At 52.9% G+C, this 12729-nt stretch overlaps 5 protein-coding genes across 5 annotated transcripts; 2 read left to right on the forward strand and 3 right to left on the reverse strand.

Moving 5' to 3' along the window:
• Positions 1-113: 113 nt before the first annotated feature.
• On the forward strand, positions 114-1919 carry JCM15063_002552 (damage-control phosphatase ARMT1 family protein; the record flags this gene model as incomplete). The annotated part of the gene is made up of 6 exons (XM_076677652.1): positions 114-363; positions 430-911; positions 989-1104; positions 1183-1388; positions 1487-1651; positions 1759-1919. The coding sequence occupies 6 exons, from the start codon at positions 114-116 to the stop codon at positions 1917-1919; spliced, it is 1380 nt and encodes a 459-aa protein (XP_076535350.1).
• A 586-nt stretch (positions 1920-2505) lies between these two features.
• JCM15063_002553 (uncharacterized protein) lies at positions 2506-3432 on the reverse strand (the record flags this gene model as incomplete). The annotated part of the gene is made up of 3 exons (XM_076677653.1): positions 2506-2579; positions 2657-3177; positions 3242-3432. The coding sequence occupies 3 exons, from the start codon at positions 3430-3432 to the stop codon at positions 2506-2508; spliced, it is 786 nt and encodes a 261-aa protein (XP_076535351.1).
• Positions 3433-4032: 600 nt separating this feature from the next.
• JCM15063_002554 (uncharacterized protein) lies at positions 4033-5288 on the reverse strand (the record flags this gene model as incomplete). The annotated part of the gene is made up of 5 exons (XM_076677654.1): positions 4033-4089; positions 4167-4263; positions 4363-4432; positions 4507-5024; positions 5098-5288. 5 exons carry the CDS (start codon positions 5286-5288, stop codon positions 4033-4035), a joined length of 933 nt encoding a protein of 310 aa, XP_076535352.1.
• Positions 5289-7039: 1751 nt separating this feature from the next.
• On the reverse strand, positions 7040-8644 carry JCM15063_002555 (uncharacterized protein; the record flags this gene model as incomplete). The annotated part of the gene is made up of 1 exon (XM_076677655.1): positions 7040-8644. One exon carries the CDS (start codon positions 8642-8644, stop codon positions 7040-7042), a length of 1605 nt encoding a protein of 534 aa, XP_076535353.1.
• A 101-nt stretch (positions 8645-8745) lies between these two features.
• On the forward strand, positions 8746-10833 carry JCM15063_002556 (uncharacterized protein; the record flags this gene model as incomplete). The annotated part of the gene is made up of 7 exons (XM_076677656.1): positions 8746-8834; positions 8904-8996; positions 9065-9407; positions 9510-9599; positions 9669-9889; positions 9965-10203; positions 10262-10833. The coding sequence occupies 7 exons, from the start codon at positions 8746-8748 to the stop codon at positions 10831-10833; spliced, it is 1647 nt and encodes a 548-aa protein (XP_076535354.1).
• Between the last annotated feature and the right edge of the window lie 1896 nt (positions 10834-12729).

Below are 12729 nucleotides of genomic sequence, written 5' to 3' on the forward strand. Positions count from 1 at the left end.
AAGAGGAAAAGAGAGTAACATGTCATCATCGATATCGGCGATCGGGTTTGGCAGACACGTGGCTTCTTGATCTTGATCTTGCTCTTTCTGGCTCACCCGCTTCTAACGCAGAAATGCCTCACTGGATCCCACCTGTACCCGTCTCGGCTGCATCGCAACCTGAATCGTTCGCGTACGAGTCTACCAAGACGCGATGGCCGAAGATTATCACTGGGATCGTCGATGAACTATCCAAGATCAACGGTCAACTCTCGAGTTCGACTGAACCAGGGGACAAGTTGAAGGAAGGGAAACAATTGATCGAGAAATTGAGTGGGTTGATCTACGAGATCAAGACGGACAAACCTCTTGAACCGCTGCAAGGTGAGCACCTTGTTTCCCTCCGAGCTTCCGAATCTCGTTTCGCTGACATCGAGGGACTCGAAACAGATACCGGATACCCTCATGATCAACAAGTGTACAACGAAGAGTTGGAACGCAACCAAGGTCAAACTTGGTTCACCGCTTCATGGCTCTTTGCCGAATGTTACCTCTACCGCAAACTCCGTGGCATGTTCGCCACGACGCAACACTGGAACGAGTTCGATCCGTTTGCGAGTCAGAAACTCTCGACTTGGCGTTCGTCGAAATCTTCAGTCGTCGAACTGTCGAAAACGTTGAACGAGTTGGTTCAGAGGGGTCGAGTGACCGATTTGGAAGAGTTGCACCGAGATTGGAAAATCATGATGGAGACCATGTTGTGGGGGAACGCGACCGATCTCAGTCTCTTGACGAGTTTGACGCACGAACAAATTCAAGAACTGCAATCGGTTGAACGGGGTCGAGAATTCACGTTGAGGGATGACCTCGAACCGTGTTGGAACCATGTCAAACACCTCGAGAATGAACGGTTCGATATCGTGCTCGACAACGTGAGTCATCTCTCGCTCTCGAGTGCACAAAGATAACAGGATCGGGGGTTGACGAGCATTTTTCTTTCTCGCGACAGTCTGGATTCGAACTGTTTACCGATCTCGTTCTCGCCGACTTCCTCATCACCTTGACTCCGTTCTGCAGTCAGGTCGTCATCCACCCCAAGCTGATCCCTTGGTTCGTTTCCGACGTGTCAGTTTTCCGCTTTTCACTCGCTCTCGTATCGGACGTTCTGCGAAAGAGCTGACCTGGGTTCGAAATCGCTCATAGACAACCTCACGATTTCGAGATCCTGTTGTCGACGTTGGCCGATCCCGACTTCTTCCCGGATCTCCCCCCTTCTGACCTCGAGAGTCTCGAAACCGTCGCAAAGAGGTGGAAGTCGTATGTCGAGAGCGGTAAATTCAAGCTGAGCGTACCGAGCGAATTGAAGATGGGTCAACAAGGAAACGACTCGAGGATCCAGTTGGCTGAATGTCAGTTCCCTCTTCCTCTCTCCTGGTCGACTCGAGAGGAATTCCCGCCTAACGAAAATTCCGTTCCTCTTTCTTCGAATGTTGGGAATTGTACATAGTCTGGACTTCACCTTTCCCGTTCTGTGACCTGCCTCAAGTCGCGCCCGAACTGTTGCAAGAGTTGCAACGTTCGAAACTCGTCATCTTCAAGGGAGATCTCAACTACCGCAAATTGGTTAGTGATGCGTGGTGGGAACCTTCGAGCTCGTTCCAAGATGCCCTAGGTAAGAAGAACACGGAACCATTTTCTCCCACCTTTCCTTGTTCCAACCTCAAAGCCAGACTTGGCTGAGTTCCGATTTTTGCTTTTCTTTTACCACCTTGACAACAGGTCCTTTGAAGGGCAAGATCGATTTGTTGAGTTTGAGAACTCTCAAAGCCGATACAGTCGTTGGGTTGCCACAGGGTAAAGCGGAAGAGTTGGACAAAGTCGACAAGAACTGGAGGGTCAATGGCAAATACGCCGTCGTCAGTTTCTCGAAACGAGACTGAATCATACCTTTCGATAGAAAGACCCTCCTCTCTTCTTTCAAGCGCTTTTTAGAAAAGGATACATCGGGTTCGTAATCTTTTGGGATTGATAGACGATCGATAATCGAAAAAGGGGGCTTTAGTGCTCAATCTCTACAGTTTGAACCTGGCCAAGTTCCCGGTCGTTGGGTACTGATTCATTGCTAGCAGGGTACTGATCAAGCGAGGGTACTGATCTAAATCTTTAAGGGAGGCAAGTGAAAATTTGTGCTTCATCCCCACGCTTAGAACTGCGAACCCGTCCATTCATTGCTCAACTTCCACAACTTTTTGGCGTTCTCCTATCATTTGTGAAAGATAAAGACATGTTTCTGGCATTAAATAAGCCGCGTCATGAAAAAGGGAGCAATTACGTACGGGATCAATCGCATAGGCTTCAACATCGGGTTGAATTTGGCAATTGTCGAGGTACTCTCCGCCCTTGAGTGAGGGTTCGAAAGGCAGCGACAACGTGACTGAAAGAGGTCAAAAATGTAAAGGGATCTGTGGTCAGCACACAGGGGACAGGCCCTCAAGCGAAAGAGATCCGAATAAAGACTGAGGAATCTCACGTAGATCCACCCTGAGCGATGTTCTTGAACCTGTAGTGGTCGCCGTCCGAGCCGTCCTCTTTGATGAAACCTTGTCAAGGGCCAAGGGAGTACCAGGTTCAGAACCCTGTCCAGGTTTCCGAGCAAGCGAGAGAGATTCGCTCTTACCGAACGCGAGCTCGTCCTCCCTCGACAGGTGCCTGAATATTTCGGTCCTGATCGGTCCCGGGTGAAGAGATACGGCGTTGATCCCTGCTAGAGTTGTCAATCCGACTGCAAACTGAATGTTGGCAGTTTTGCTCGCTGCGTAACTTTTCGCTTTGTCGTAGGGGTAAAGTTCGGCTTTCGGGTCGTCGTAAATCGTGTCACTCGCATGGTGCCCGATAGACGATACTACGACAACTCGTGGACGAGACGATCGGCGCAGTGCAGGTAGGATCGTGTTGGTGAACACGAAGGGACCGAGATGGTTCGAAGCGAACTGCATCTCGAACCCGTCTTCAGACAAGGTTCGTTCAGCAATTGCCATGACTCCAGCATTGTTGATCAATACGTCGATCGCGATGTTCCACGACAAGACTTGTTCGCCAGCAGCTCGCGCGGCTTTGAACGAAGCCAAGTCGAGAATCAGAATTTTCGTTTCGACATCAGGGGCTACCTTGTTGATCTCGGTTTGAGTCTGCTTGATCCTGTACAAACTCGAAAGAATCAGTAACAATTGTTCAGCAAGAGGAGCAGGTTCGAGTGACGAACTTGTCCGCGGATCTTCCCGCGAGGATGAGCAACTTGGGGTGAGATTGAGCAATCGCAATCGCAGCTTCCGCACCGAGTCCGTTTGGAGAGACACCCGTTATGAGTATCTTCTTGCCCTCGATCTCGCTGCGGTAGTGCTTGGACGCCTCGATTGCCGTCGTTTCAAAACCGAACGAACTAGGAATCGACATGGGAGATATCTTGTGGTTGGAGAGGTGTGTGATGTACGGATTTGGGCTGGAGATGTTTGCGAGGCAGAGAGCGAGAGTGAGAGAAGGAAGAGAGAGAGATCGGCTACATCGCATGGAGGATGGGGACTTGGCGCGCGCCTCGAGCTCAGAGTGGAGGTTTACTGTAATTCACGATGAGGCTCTATTCGCTTGCTGAGCAAGCCTCACCCGGCCGCACTGAATCACTGACGCGCACATACTTGCCGACACCTCGCGGGTGCGCGTACTTGCCGAGAAAGCACGCACGGCTCCTTTCCTCGTCCTTCTTTCTCGGACGTTCCGAGCGTTTACATCGCCTTTGAGCATGCTCCTCTCTCTGAGCCTCGAACTTACGGAACGTGCACTTCAACTTGCGAGAACAGTAACTACTTTTGCAAACCAAGCATGGAGTTCGAGAGGAGAAAAAAGCGAAAACGGGCTTCGTGCGCATTTCTATGGTTTGAAACTGGCCGGGTTCCGATAGTCGGGAACTGATTCATTGCCAGGAGAGCACTGATCGAAGTGGGTACTGATTTAAACCTTCAAGGGAGTCAAGCGAAAACTTGCACTTCATTTCCACGCTCAGAAATTCGAGCCCGTCCATTCGTTGCTCAACTTCCACAACTTTTTGGCATTCTCCTATCACCAGCAGAAGAAGAATGACATGTTTACGGCGTCAGACAAGCCTCATCATGAGAAAGGGAGCAATTACGTACGGGATCGATCGCATAAGCTTCGACATCTGGTTGAATTTGACAATCGTCAAGATACTCTCCCCCTCTGAGTGAAGGCTCGAATGCGGCGACAATGTGACTGCGAAGATTTTGAAATGTAGAGGATGCTAGGGTCAGCACACAAGGCAGGCTTCAAAGCGAGCGAGATCGGAAACAAGACAAGACTTGGGAAACTCACGTAGATCCACCCTGAGCGAGGTTCTTGAATTTGAAGCGGTCGCCGTCCGAGCCGTCCTCGTTGATGAACCCTTGTCAAGGATCAAGGAGTACCAGGTTCAGAGACTGTTCAGGTTTTCACGATAAGAGTGAAAATCGGTCTTACCCATCGCAAGCTCGTCCTCCCTCGAAATGTGCCTCAACAATTCGGTCCTGATTGCGCCCGGGTGTAGCGAAACCGATTTGATGCCTGCACGGTTGGTCAACTCGACTGCGAACTGAATGTTGGCCGTCTTGGTCGCTCCGTAGCTTTTCCATTTGTCGTACGCGTGTTCAGCTTTCGGGTCGTCGTAAATCGTTTCGCTGAGATGGTGTCCCCAAGATGAGACTACGACGATCCGGGGACAAGACGATCGACGCAATGCAGGGAGGATCGTGTTGGTGAACACGAAGGGACCGAGATGGTTTGAAGCGAACTGCATCTCGAACCCGTCTTCCGACAAAGTTCGTTCAGCAATTGCCATGACTCCAGCATTGTTGATCAATACGTCGATCGCGATGTTCCACGACAAGACTTGTTCGCCAGCAGCTCGCGCGGCTTTCAAGGACGCCAGATCAAGGATGAGAATTTTGGTTTCGACTTCAGGGGCCACCTTGTTGATCTCGCTTTGAGTCTGTTTGATCCTGTTTCAAATTCGGAAGAAGTAAGTCGATGACTATTGGTTTGACAAGGGATGTGAGGTTGAGTTCTACGAACTTGTCCGCCGACCTTCCCGCGAGGATGAGCAACTTGGGTTGCGATTGAGCGATCGCAATCGCAGCTTCCGCACCGAGTCCGTTTGGAGAGACACCCGTCACGAGTACCGTCTTGCCCTCGATCTCGCTGCGGTAGTGCTTGGACGCCTCGATTGCCGTCGTTTCGAAGCCGAACGAACTAGGAATCGACATGGGGAATTATCTTCAGGTGATGGATCGATTTGGGCTGGAGATGTTTGCGAGGCAGAGAGCGAGAGTGAGAGAAGGAAGAGAGAGGGAGCAGTGGAGGCACCGACAGGTGGGGACTCCGAGGATTCGGCGAAAGTGGAGGTTGACGAATCTTGATCAGACTCCACTTGCTTACTGAGCACGCCGCGCTCGGCCGCATCGACGCGTAAGTCTCGAGGTGCATATACTTGCCGAGCCGTGCGAGCGGATTGCAGATAAACCCGCAGCAGGATCTCGAGCGGCAAGAGTGAGCATGGACGGAAGCGAAGCGGCTCGGTGGGCGGTTCAGAGAAGCTCGTCTCCAAGGTGACGAGCAAGAATCTCGGGACACGCTTGATTCGAGGTCAGTTATTTGGGCAAAGAGCGTAATCTTCTATTTCAAGTACTGATGGGACCGTTCAAAGTGCCAGAGAGAGTGTTTCGCTCTGGACAATCGGTGACTTGACCCAAAGGGTGATATGGCAAGGGTCCAGGTCTAAAGCGTACGTGTCACAATCCCGGACCACATCGTTACAGCAATTGCATCCAGGACTATGGGCGAAGCTTGATCCCGAATGAGTTTTGTTCTTAATTCCCTCTGCGCTACCCACCCTTCCCCTGACGATTGTTCAGTTTCACCAGATATCTCATATTTCCCTTTTCCTTGTATACCCTAGCGTTTCTTTCCTTGACGTCCGTCCCCCGAGTTCATTTTTCGCATCGATAGCTTTTTCTTTAACCCCTACCCTCTCGATCCGCGCTTTACCGATACCCTCGAGAGGACGATCTCTGAGCAATTGCGCTCAAGGTTTCCTCCTTCTCATACTCTCTCGTACCTCCTGTCCCTCGTGCTCTGTTGTCTATCTTGTCCAGGCGTGTCTCATTCCGAGTCGGTAAAGCGCTTTTCTCGAAGCTGGATCAAAAATCCATGACCGCTACGAGATCTGACAGGCAAAGCGAGATTTTGAATCCATGTCGTCTGAATCCAGAAACCAGGGAGAGTCACGGAGAAGGAGAAACAAAGATGGCGCTAAACCCGAACGAAATGAGAGGCTGTTGGAGGTCGGCATGGGCACAAGCGTCAAGCGGCGTAGACTACCTCATCCCTCATGTCAACGTCACGTGTCGAGCGAATCAGCAGTGGACTCAGTGCGTACGGGTCTTGCCTTGAAGTCAAAAGTCGGCCGAGACGAGCTCGACTTGGTGAAGCTTGCAAACGAAGGCAACGCTGCGGCGCTCGAACAAGCTGAGTCCCGAAGCGTATACCACGAAGCGTCAAGCGTTCTTGCAGAAGGGGGACGCGAGGAGGTTGTTAAGCCGATCAAACTCCGACAATTCGGCGCAGATGTGCAGCCTGACGGTGAGAGATCTGATTGGCCCAAGCGCGGCAGGTGTCTCGCCATGCAGGTTGGTGAAGAGATACTCTGCCCATCCGTGACTGTACGGACTGCCTCCGAGTGATAGCGTTCGAAGCGACGGGATCCCGCGGATAGAGGGAAAGTACGTAAACTCGGGCTTCGACTCCCAGTCCACATTCTCCGGAGGGTATAAGTGAAGAAGGTACAAATGCTTGAAGGCAGTAAGGTCCTCGTCACCGGCGAGCGAGCGCTCTCAATAACTGACTCGCCACTTCGCCGCTCGCTACCAGCAACGTACATTATTCAGGTATCAGTATATTACAAACATGGGATTCGAGGACGGAAAAAGCGGAAACGGAGAGGAGGAGGAGGGAAAAGTCAGGAATTTAACGACAGGTTTTCGCCTACGGGTCGTTCCACAATCTTCCTACTCTCCTTGCGTCTCTTCTCTAAGATCCCTGCACTCAATTCGAACGCGTCTCGAACGAGTAGAACGATCCCACCTCCAATCGTGTTCCTGATCCAAACTGGATCGACGATTCCTCCAACTCCGTTCCCACTCGATTGGAACGGGTTGAGGAACGCGAGAGGTGAAGCAGGTGTAGAGGGTGCTCTTGCACTCGCGGCGATGAGGGAAGAGATCCCGAGGATCTTGCGCAGAGTTCGGATCGGGAGAGACGGGTTTCGTAGTGATGCCCTTCCACCTCGAGTCGCGAGGTAGTATAATACTGAACCGGCGAGCGATGCCAATGCTGGATAGACGAGCGCGCCAACGAGAAGGGAAGTGAGGCGACCGATCCCGATTCGTAACGAGGACGGTGGAGGCGGTCGGTCTTCGTCTGGATGTGCTTCAGGTTCGACCCCTTGTGCATCGAGTGGATGATCGACATGGTGTCGATGTCTCCGACGTCGTTGCGCTGGTTCGACATTGTCATCTTCTCGTTCGGGTTCGGAACCAGTCTCGATCTCTTCGACCTCGAATTCGAGCTCAGCGACCAACTCGAGTCCGTTCCTCCTGCCCCGGTTGCCCTCTCTTCCTGGTTCGACTTGGTCTCCAGGACCGGAACGACCTTCGTCGAGAACCTCCCAGGTCGCTTGTTCATCTCTTGCTGCTTCCTCCATCATGCCGGCCAACCCGAAGTAGCGTTTCTGCTGTCCGAGTACGCGCTTGAAGAGTCTCGCGCGGTACCGAAAGTACACGATGCGAAGCCACGGAATCAAACAGATCGTGAGGGTCGGTGAAGGGGGGAACCTCAACGTGAGATCGTCGAGTCCGAGCGGATCGAGCGTTGTCGACAAAGCGCTAAAGGTAGTCGCGGGAGATCGGTGAGTCGAGAGGGCGAGGGTCAAAGGTAGGAAGGGCAGGAGTGAATCGATCACAGGGGTGCGGGACAAGATCAACGCGAACGGGATCAATGGGAGGTTCAACCACAGGCGGAATGGGAACCCGGTTCGATTGCGGTTCAAGAGTGCGTGCGCAACTCGATTGCCCATGAAGACGCGCAAGGCCCACAGACCGTACGCGCTTGCGACGAGCCATCCTCCAGCAGCGAGACCGGCGACGGTTGCGGCGATCGAGAGGCGGTCCCAGGAACGACGCAGGGTGCGGTACACGCGCAGGAATTCGCTACGGTCCTGGGTGACGATGATCAAGGTCTTGCATACGGGACAGCGCGGAGGCTGAGTCGGGTTCGCGCGGGTTGCGATCCAATGCAGGAGACAGTCGGGGTGAGCCAAGAGCGTGCACGAGCAGGCGTGGATGATCGGTTTGTCTGGTGTGTCGTATTTGGACTCGTAGCAGATCCAGCATAGCGCATCGGGCTCGGTGGAAGGGCTCGTGTGGGCTGGCGGCACCTCTAGCTGGGCAACCGGTGAGGGCGACGGCGAGGACGAGACATGATCGAGTTGTTGGGGTTCGTCTCGTTCGGGTTGCAAGCGGGCGAGTCGCTGGCGACGCTGCTCGAGCTGCTGCGATGGCAGCATCACGAGAGTGACGAGGAGAGAGCAGACGATCTTGCGATGATGCGCTCATATCTTCGTGCATCGTGCATTCTCTGTCGCCGATCACCTCTCGCTCGAGCGGGATGGATCATGAAGGGACCTCGTCGTTGATTGGAGTCGGCATCGCGGTCTTGGCCAACACGCTCATCTCGGCGGGGCTCAACGTCGAGCGGTGTGTCTGACTGCGGATCGACTTCACCTCTTCCCTCGACCTGGAACTGACTTTCTGCTTGTGCTACAGATTGGCTCACATTCGAAGATCAGACCAAGCCAATCGCGACAGAGCAGGTCGCTCGAACAAGAATTCCGCTGCGCACGAACAGACACCGCTCCTGTCAGTCCTCTCTCGCTTCGATCCCCTGCGCAAATGGGCTCATACTCTTGAGCCCCGCTGGTCTGCAGTGATTCAAACAAAGTCCATCCATCCCGCACCGAGACCGAGACGGATTCGACCTCAGGTGGTCCTCGGTCCCATTCTCGAGAGCCAAACCGATCGACCTCTCATGCATCGGGTTCGTCCCGCAAACGCTCGGCATCGTCGGCATCGTCGAAATCGAACAAGCGACCGTTGACCGACAAAGGCTTCCTGCGCTCGCCCCTCTGGCTCGGCGGCTTCTGCCTGATCAACCTCGGCGAGGTGGGCAACTTTCTCGCGTACGGTTTCGCACCGACGTCTCTCGTCGCTCCTCTCGGTATGACTGCCCTCGTCGCGAACGTGTTCCTCGCGCCTGCGATTGTTGGCGAGGCAAGCTTCCCTTTTTGTCCCCTTTCTTCGTCCATTCTTTTCCTGACGCTTGACATCTCTCCCTCTCTCTCCCTCTCTCTCCCTCTCTCTCTCTCTCCCTAGCCCTTTAAACGAAGAGATCTTGTAGGTATCGCAATCGCAATTGTCGGTGGCGCGACCGTCGTCTATGCTTCCCGCTCATCAGACACCAAGGCGAGTTCGAAATTCTTACGACCCATGAAACCGCTAGGGCTGATCACTAGGTCTTCCATGACCGCTTAGATTACTCCGTCGGACCTGCTCTTGGCGTTTCGACAACCGCTCTTTATCGCCTACACGGTCGTTTCGTGCGTCGCGATGGCAGGTCTCGCATGGTTGTCTCAGACTCGACTCGGCGACAAATTCGTCTTGATCGACCTGAGCTTGTGTGCGCTTGCCGGCAGCTTCACCGTCCTCAGCACGAAAGCGTTGTCGAGTTTCCTGAACCTCATGTTTCTCGATGCGTGCGCTTTGATTCTCTCTCTATCTCTCTCCTGTGATACATAGCCGCTCCCGAACTGACTTGATCAAAATTCTAGCTTTCGACACTGGATCGCGTATCCCGTATTGCTCGTCCTCCTCGCTACCGCGTTCCTCCAAGTCAATTTCATCAACAAAAGTCTCCAACGTTTCGAATCTCGAGTCGTCATCCCGACTCAGTACATGACGTTCGCACTCATGAGTATTATTGGGAGTGCGATCCTGTATGGAGATTTCAAAGGCATGTCAGCGTCAAAGCTGCTCAATTTTGGATTTGGATGTTTGGTCTCTGCTGCAGGTATGTCTTTTCTCTTGAGAGACAGAGACTCTTCTAATGTAACCTTTTGCGAGATTAGGCGTGTACCTCTTGACTCGAGAAGACGAAGTCGAGTCACATTCGTCAGCTTCATCGAAACCTTCGAACCAAAAAGAACGCCCACGAGTCTCGTCATCAACCTCGTCAACTCGACAACGTCTAGACCCTCAACAACATCAACCACGTCCTGATACTCAACGAACGACCCAAACACCACAAACCTCTCGCTCGATCCCAAATACAAGCTATACTCAGTACCCTTCGTCTCTATCTGCTTCACCTAAATCCCCTCGCTCGATCAAACGAACCACATCACTTGCCGATCCTGAATCGCTTGTACATTTGCCCTACCACCCGAGTTCATCGTACTCTTCTTTGTCGTTGAGACCCGATTTGAGGGGACAGCGCAAGTTGAGTGTCGGGAGGTTCGCAGGAGGGGGGTACTTGTTGGTAGGTTCTCCTTCAGGAAGAAGAGAAGAGTATTTGCCGGTGAGAGAGGAGGAGACACAGGAATCCGAAGACGAGCAGGAGGAAGAAGAAGAAGATGATGGAGAGAGCGGATCGGAATCGACCTCAGAGGAAAGAACTAGATCAGCAAGTGATCAAGTTTGATCTTCTCACCTCGTGAATCCGAACCGCACAGGGTGCTAGGAAAGGAAGGCACTTCTCTCTCCTCAAAAAAAACCCCCCAACGATCCCCTTTTTCTGGATCACGAAGCTCGGAAAAAACCTCGACCCCTCGAGTATTTCTTACCTCCCATACTTGCTTTCTGGGTATATCCTGTCCTTATTCAAGGAACAAACCCTCCAAGATTATCGAATGTTGTCATTTCTTTTCTTTTTTGCTATCGTACTGCTCTGTTCTGTTGATATTAGATACTTTACTTCTTTTGCTCATTTCTCTCCTTCTCTGATGTTAATATAACTCTTACGCTGCTCGACCATGTATCGAGGTGGTGGTAGTGCTTGGTCCAGGTGGTATGACGCCTAGACAGATTGACGGAGGCGTCTCTTTTAACGTTTGAATAGTAATTGGGTACGATTGAAACGCAACTTCCAAAACCCACGTTTCAAAGTAGCTTCGTTCGAGCGGCCGTACGGAAAAAGCGGACAAGGGGAGAAAGAGAAGACGCACGATGCACGGACCGCTCTCGGCCTCAAGGTCGATTTGGCCAACTTTGCTCGTCTTTCCCCAGCGCTAACATGCGAAGTGCACCTCCATCATATATACTTCATATCCCGGACATGCGCCACGACTCGGAGGAGAGAATCGCCCACGTGTTTCAAAGCTACTCGCTTTTGTCAGGCGTTCGAAGGGTGCGAATGGTGCATGCAGGAGTTCGATCGTCAGCATGAAAGAAGTTCACAGAGCCATTCGAGCTTCCACCACGCTTCTACCCCTAGCGCGAGCCAATCCGGTCCTCACTGCCGACACGAATCGTGCAGCTGTAAAGCAGTACGTCGTTACTCTCTTCCGATTCTTCCCATGCAAATGCACGTAAAACAAGCTCAAAGACTGCTATTGTGAGAAACTATGGTCGCTATCAAACGGAGTTAGAGGCATTCGAAGGAAGCCGCTGCTGTCAGAAGCCGCAGACAAGAGCCGCTCAACGCGTTTCTCTGCGCAAGCGAGAGTCGTGGTTTGTCGAGCTTCCCGGTTCCGCCTCCGAGCAGCCTTCACCTTAGGCGCAATTCGTACTCAAAGCGGAGGTCCGAACTCAGCTCTTGGAGTAGTTGAGCACCACGCCACGACTGCGAATGGCGGTCGAGCGGAACGATCGTGCCGGACTCGGTGAGTGCGCCGTCGTGTATTCAACAGGAGCTCGGTCCTCCGCGCTGAGAACCAAATGCGCCTAAGGTGAAGGCTGTTCGGAAGCGGAACCGGGAAGCCCGACAAACAACGACTCTCGCTTGCGTCGAGAAACCGCGTTGAGCGGCTCTTGCTCCGGCACCTTTTCCAGAAACTCGCAGTGCTCCTTGCAGGCGTTGTAGATCAAGTCTAGCGAGACGAGCAGCTGTCAATAAACTGAAATTGTCAAATACACGACCACGCACTCACCGAGTCTCTCGCGATTGCTCGACTCGACCGCCATTCTGAGCCATGGCGAGGTGCCGAGCTGCTCCAAGAGCTTGGCGCGATTTTTCGGGCTGAGAGCGAGTCGCGGCTCGGAGGCAGGCGGAGCTGTTGAGGTCGTATACCAGTGGTATGAGTTACTTACGTTACTTACAATGTGATCAACGATCACTTACCGAGCCCTACATGGCCGCCTTCGATCTCGCCCTCATCGCGTGCTTGTGCTGCGGCGTGGTAAACAGTTCGCGTTGCACATTTTTCGGCAGCTACCACCGAGTGGTCGCGCACCAGCAAGTCGCGACCACTCGGTTGAGTGACCACTCGGTGATAGCTGCCGGAAAATGTACAAGAGGAACGGGCTATTCGTAGAAGGACGGCATGACGTGTCCTCGGACCGGCATCTGTGGCGAGCTATCGAGACCCTCGTGTCAGCG

This window comes from Sporobolomyces koalae (genome assembly GCF_050403365.1).
Source record: "Sporobolomyces koalae JCM15063 DNA, S_koalae_JCM15063T_v1_ctg9, whole genome shotgun sequence".
Classification (NCBI taxonomy): domain Eukaryota; kingdom Fungi; phylum Basidiomycota; class Microbotryomycetes; order Sporidiobolales; family Sporidiobolaceae; genus Sporobolomyces; species Sporobolomyces koalae.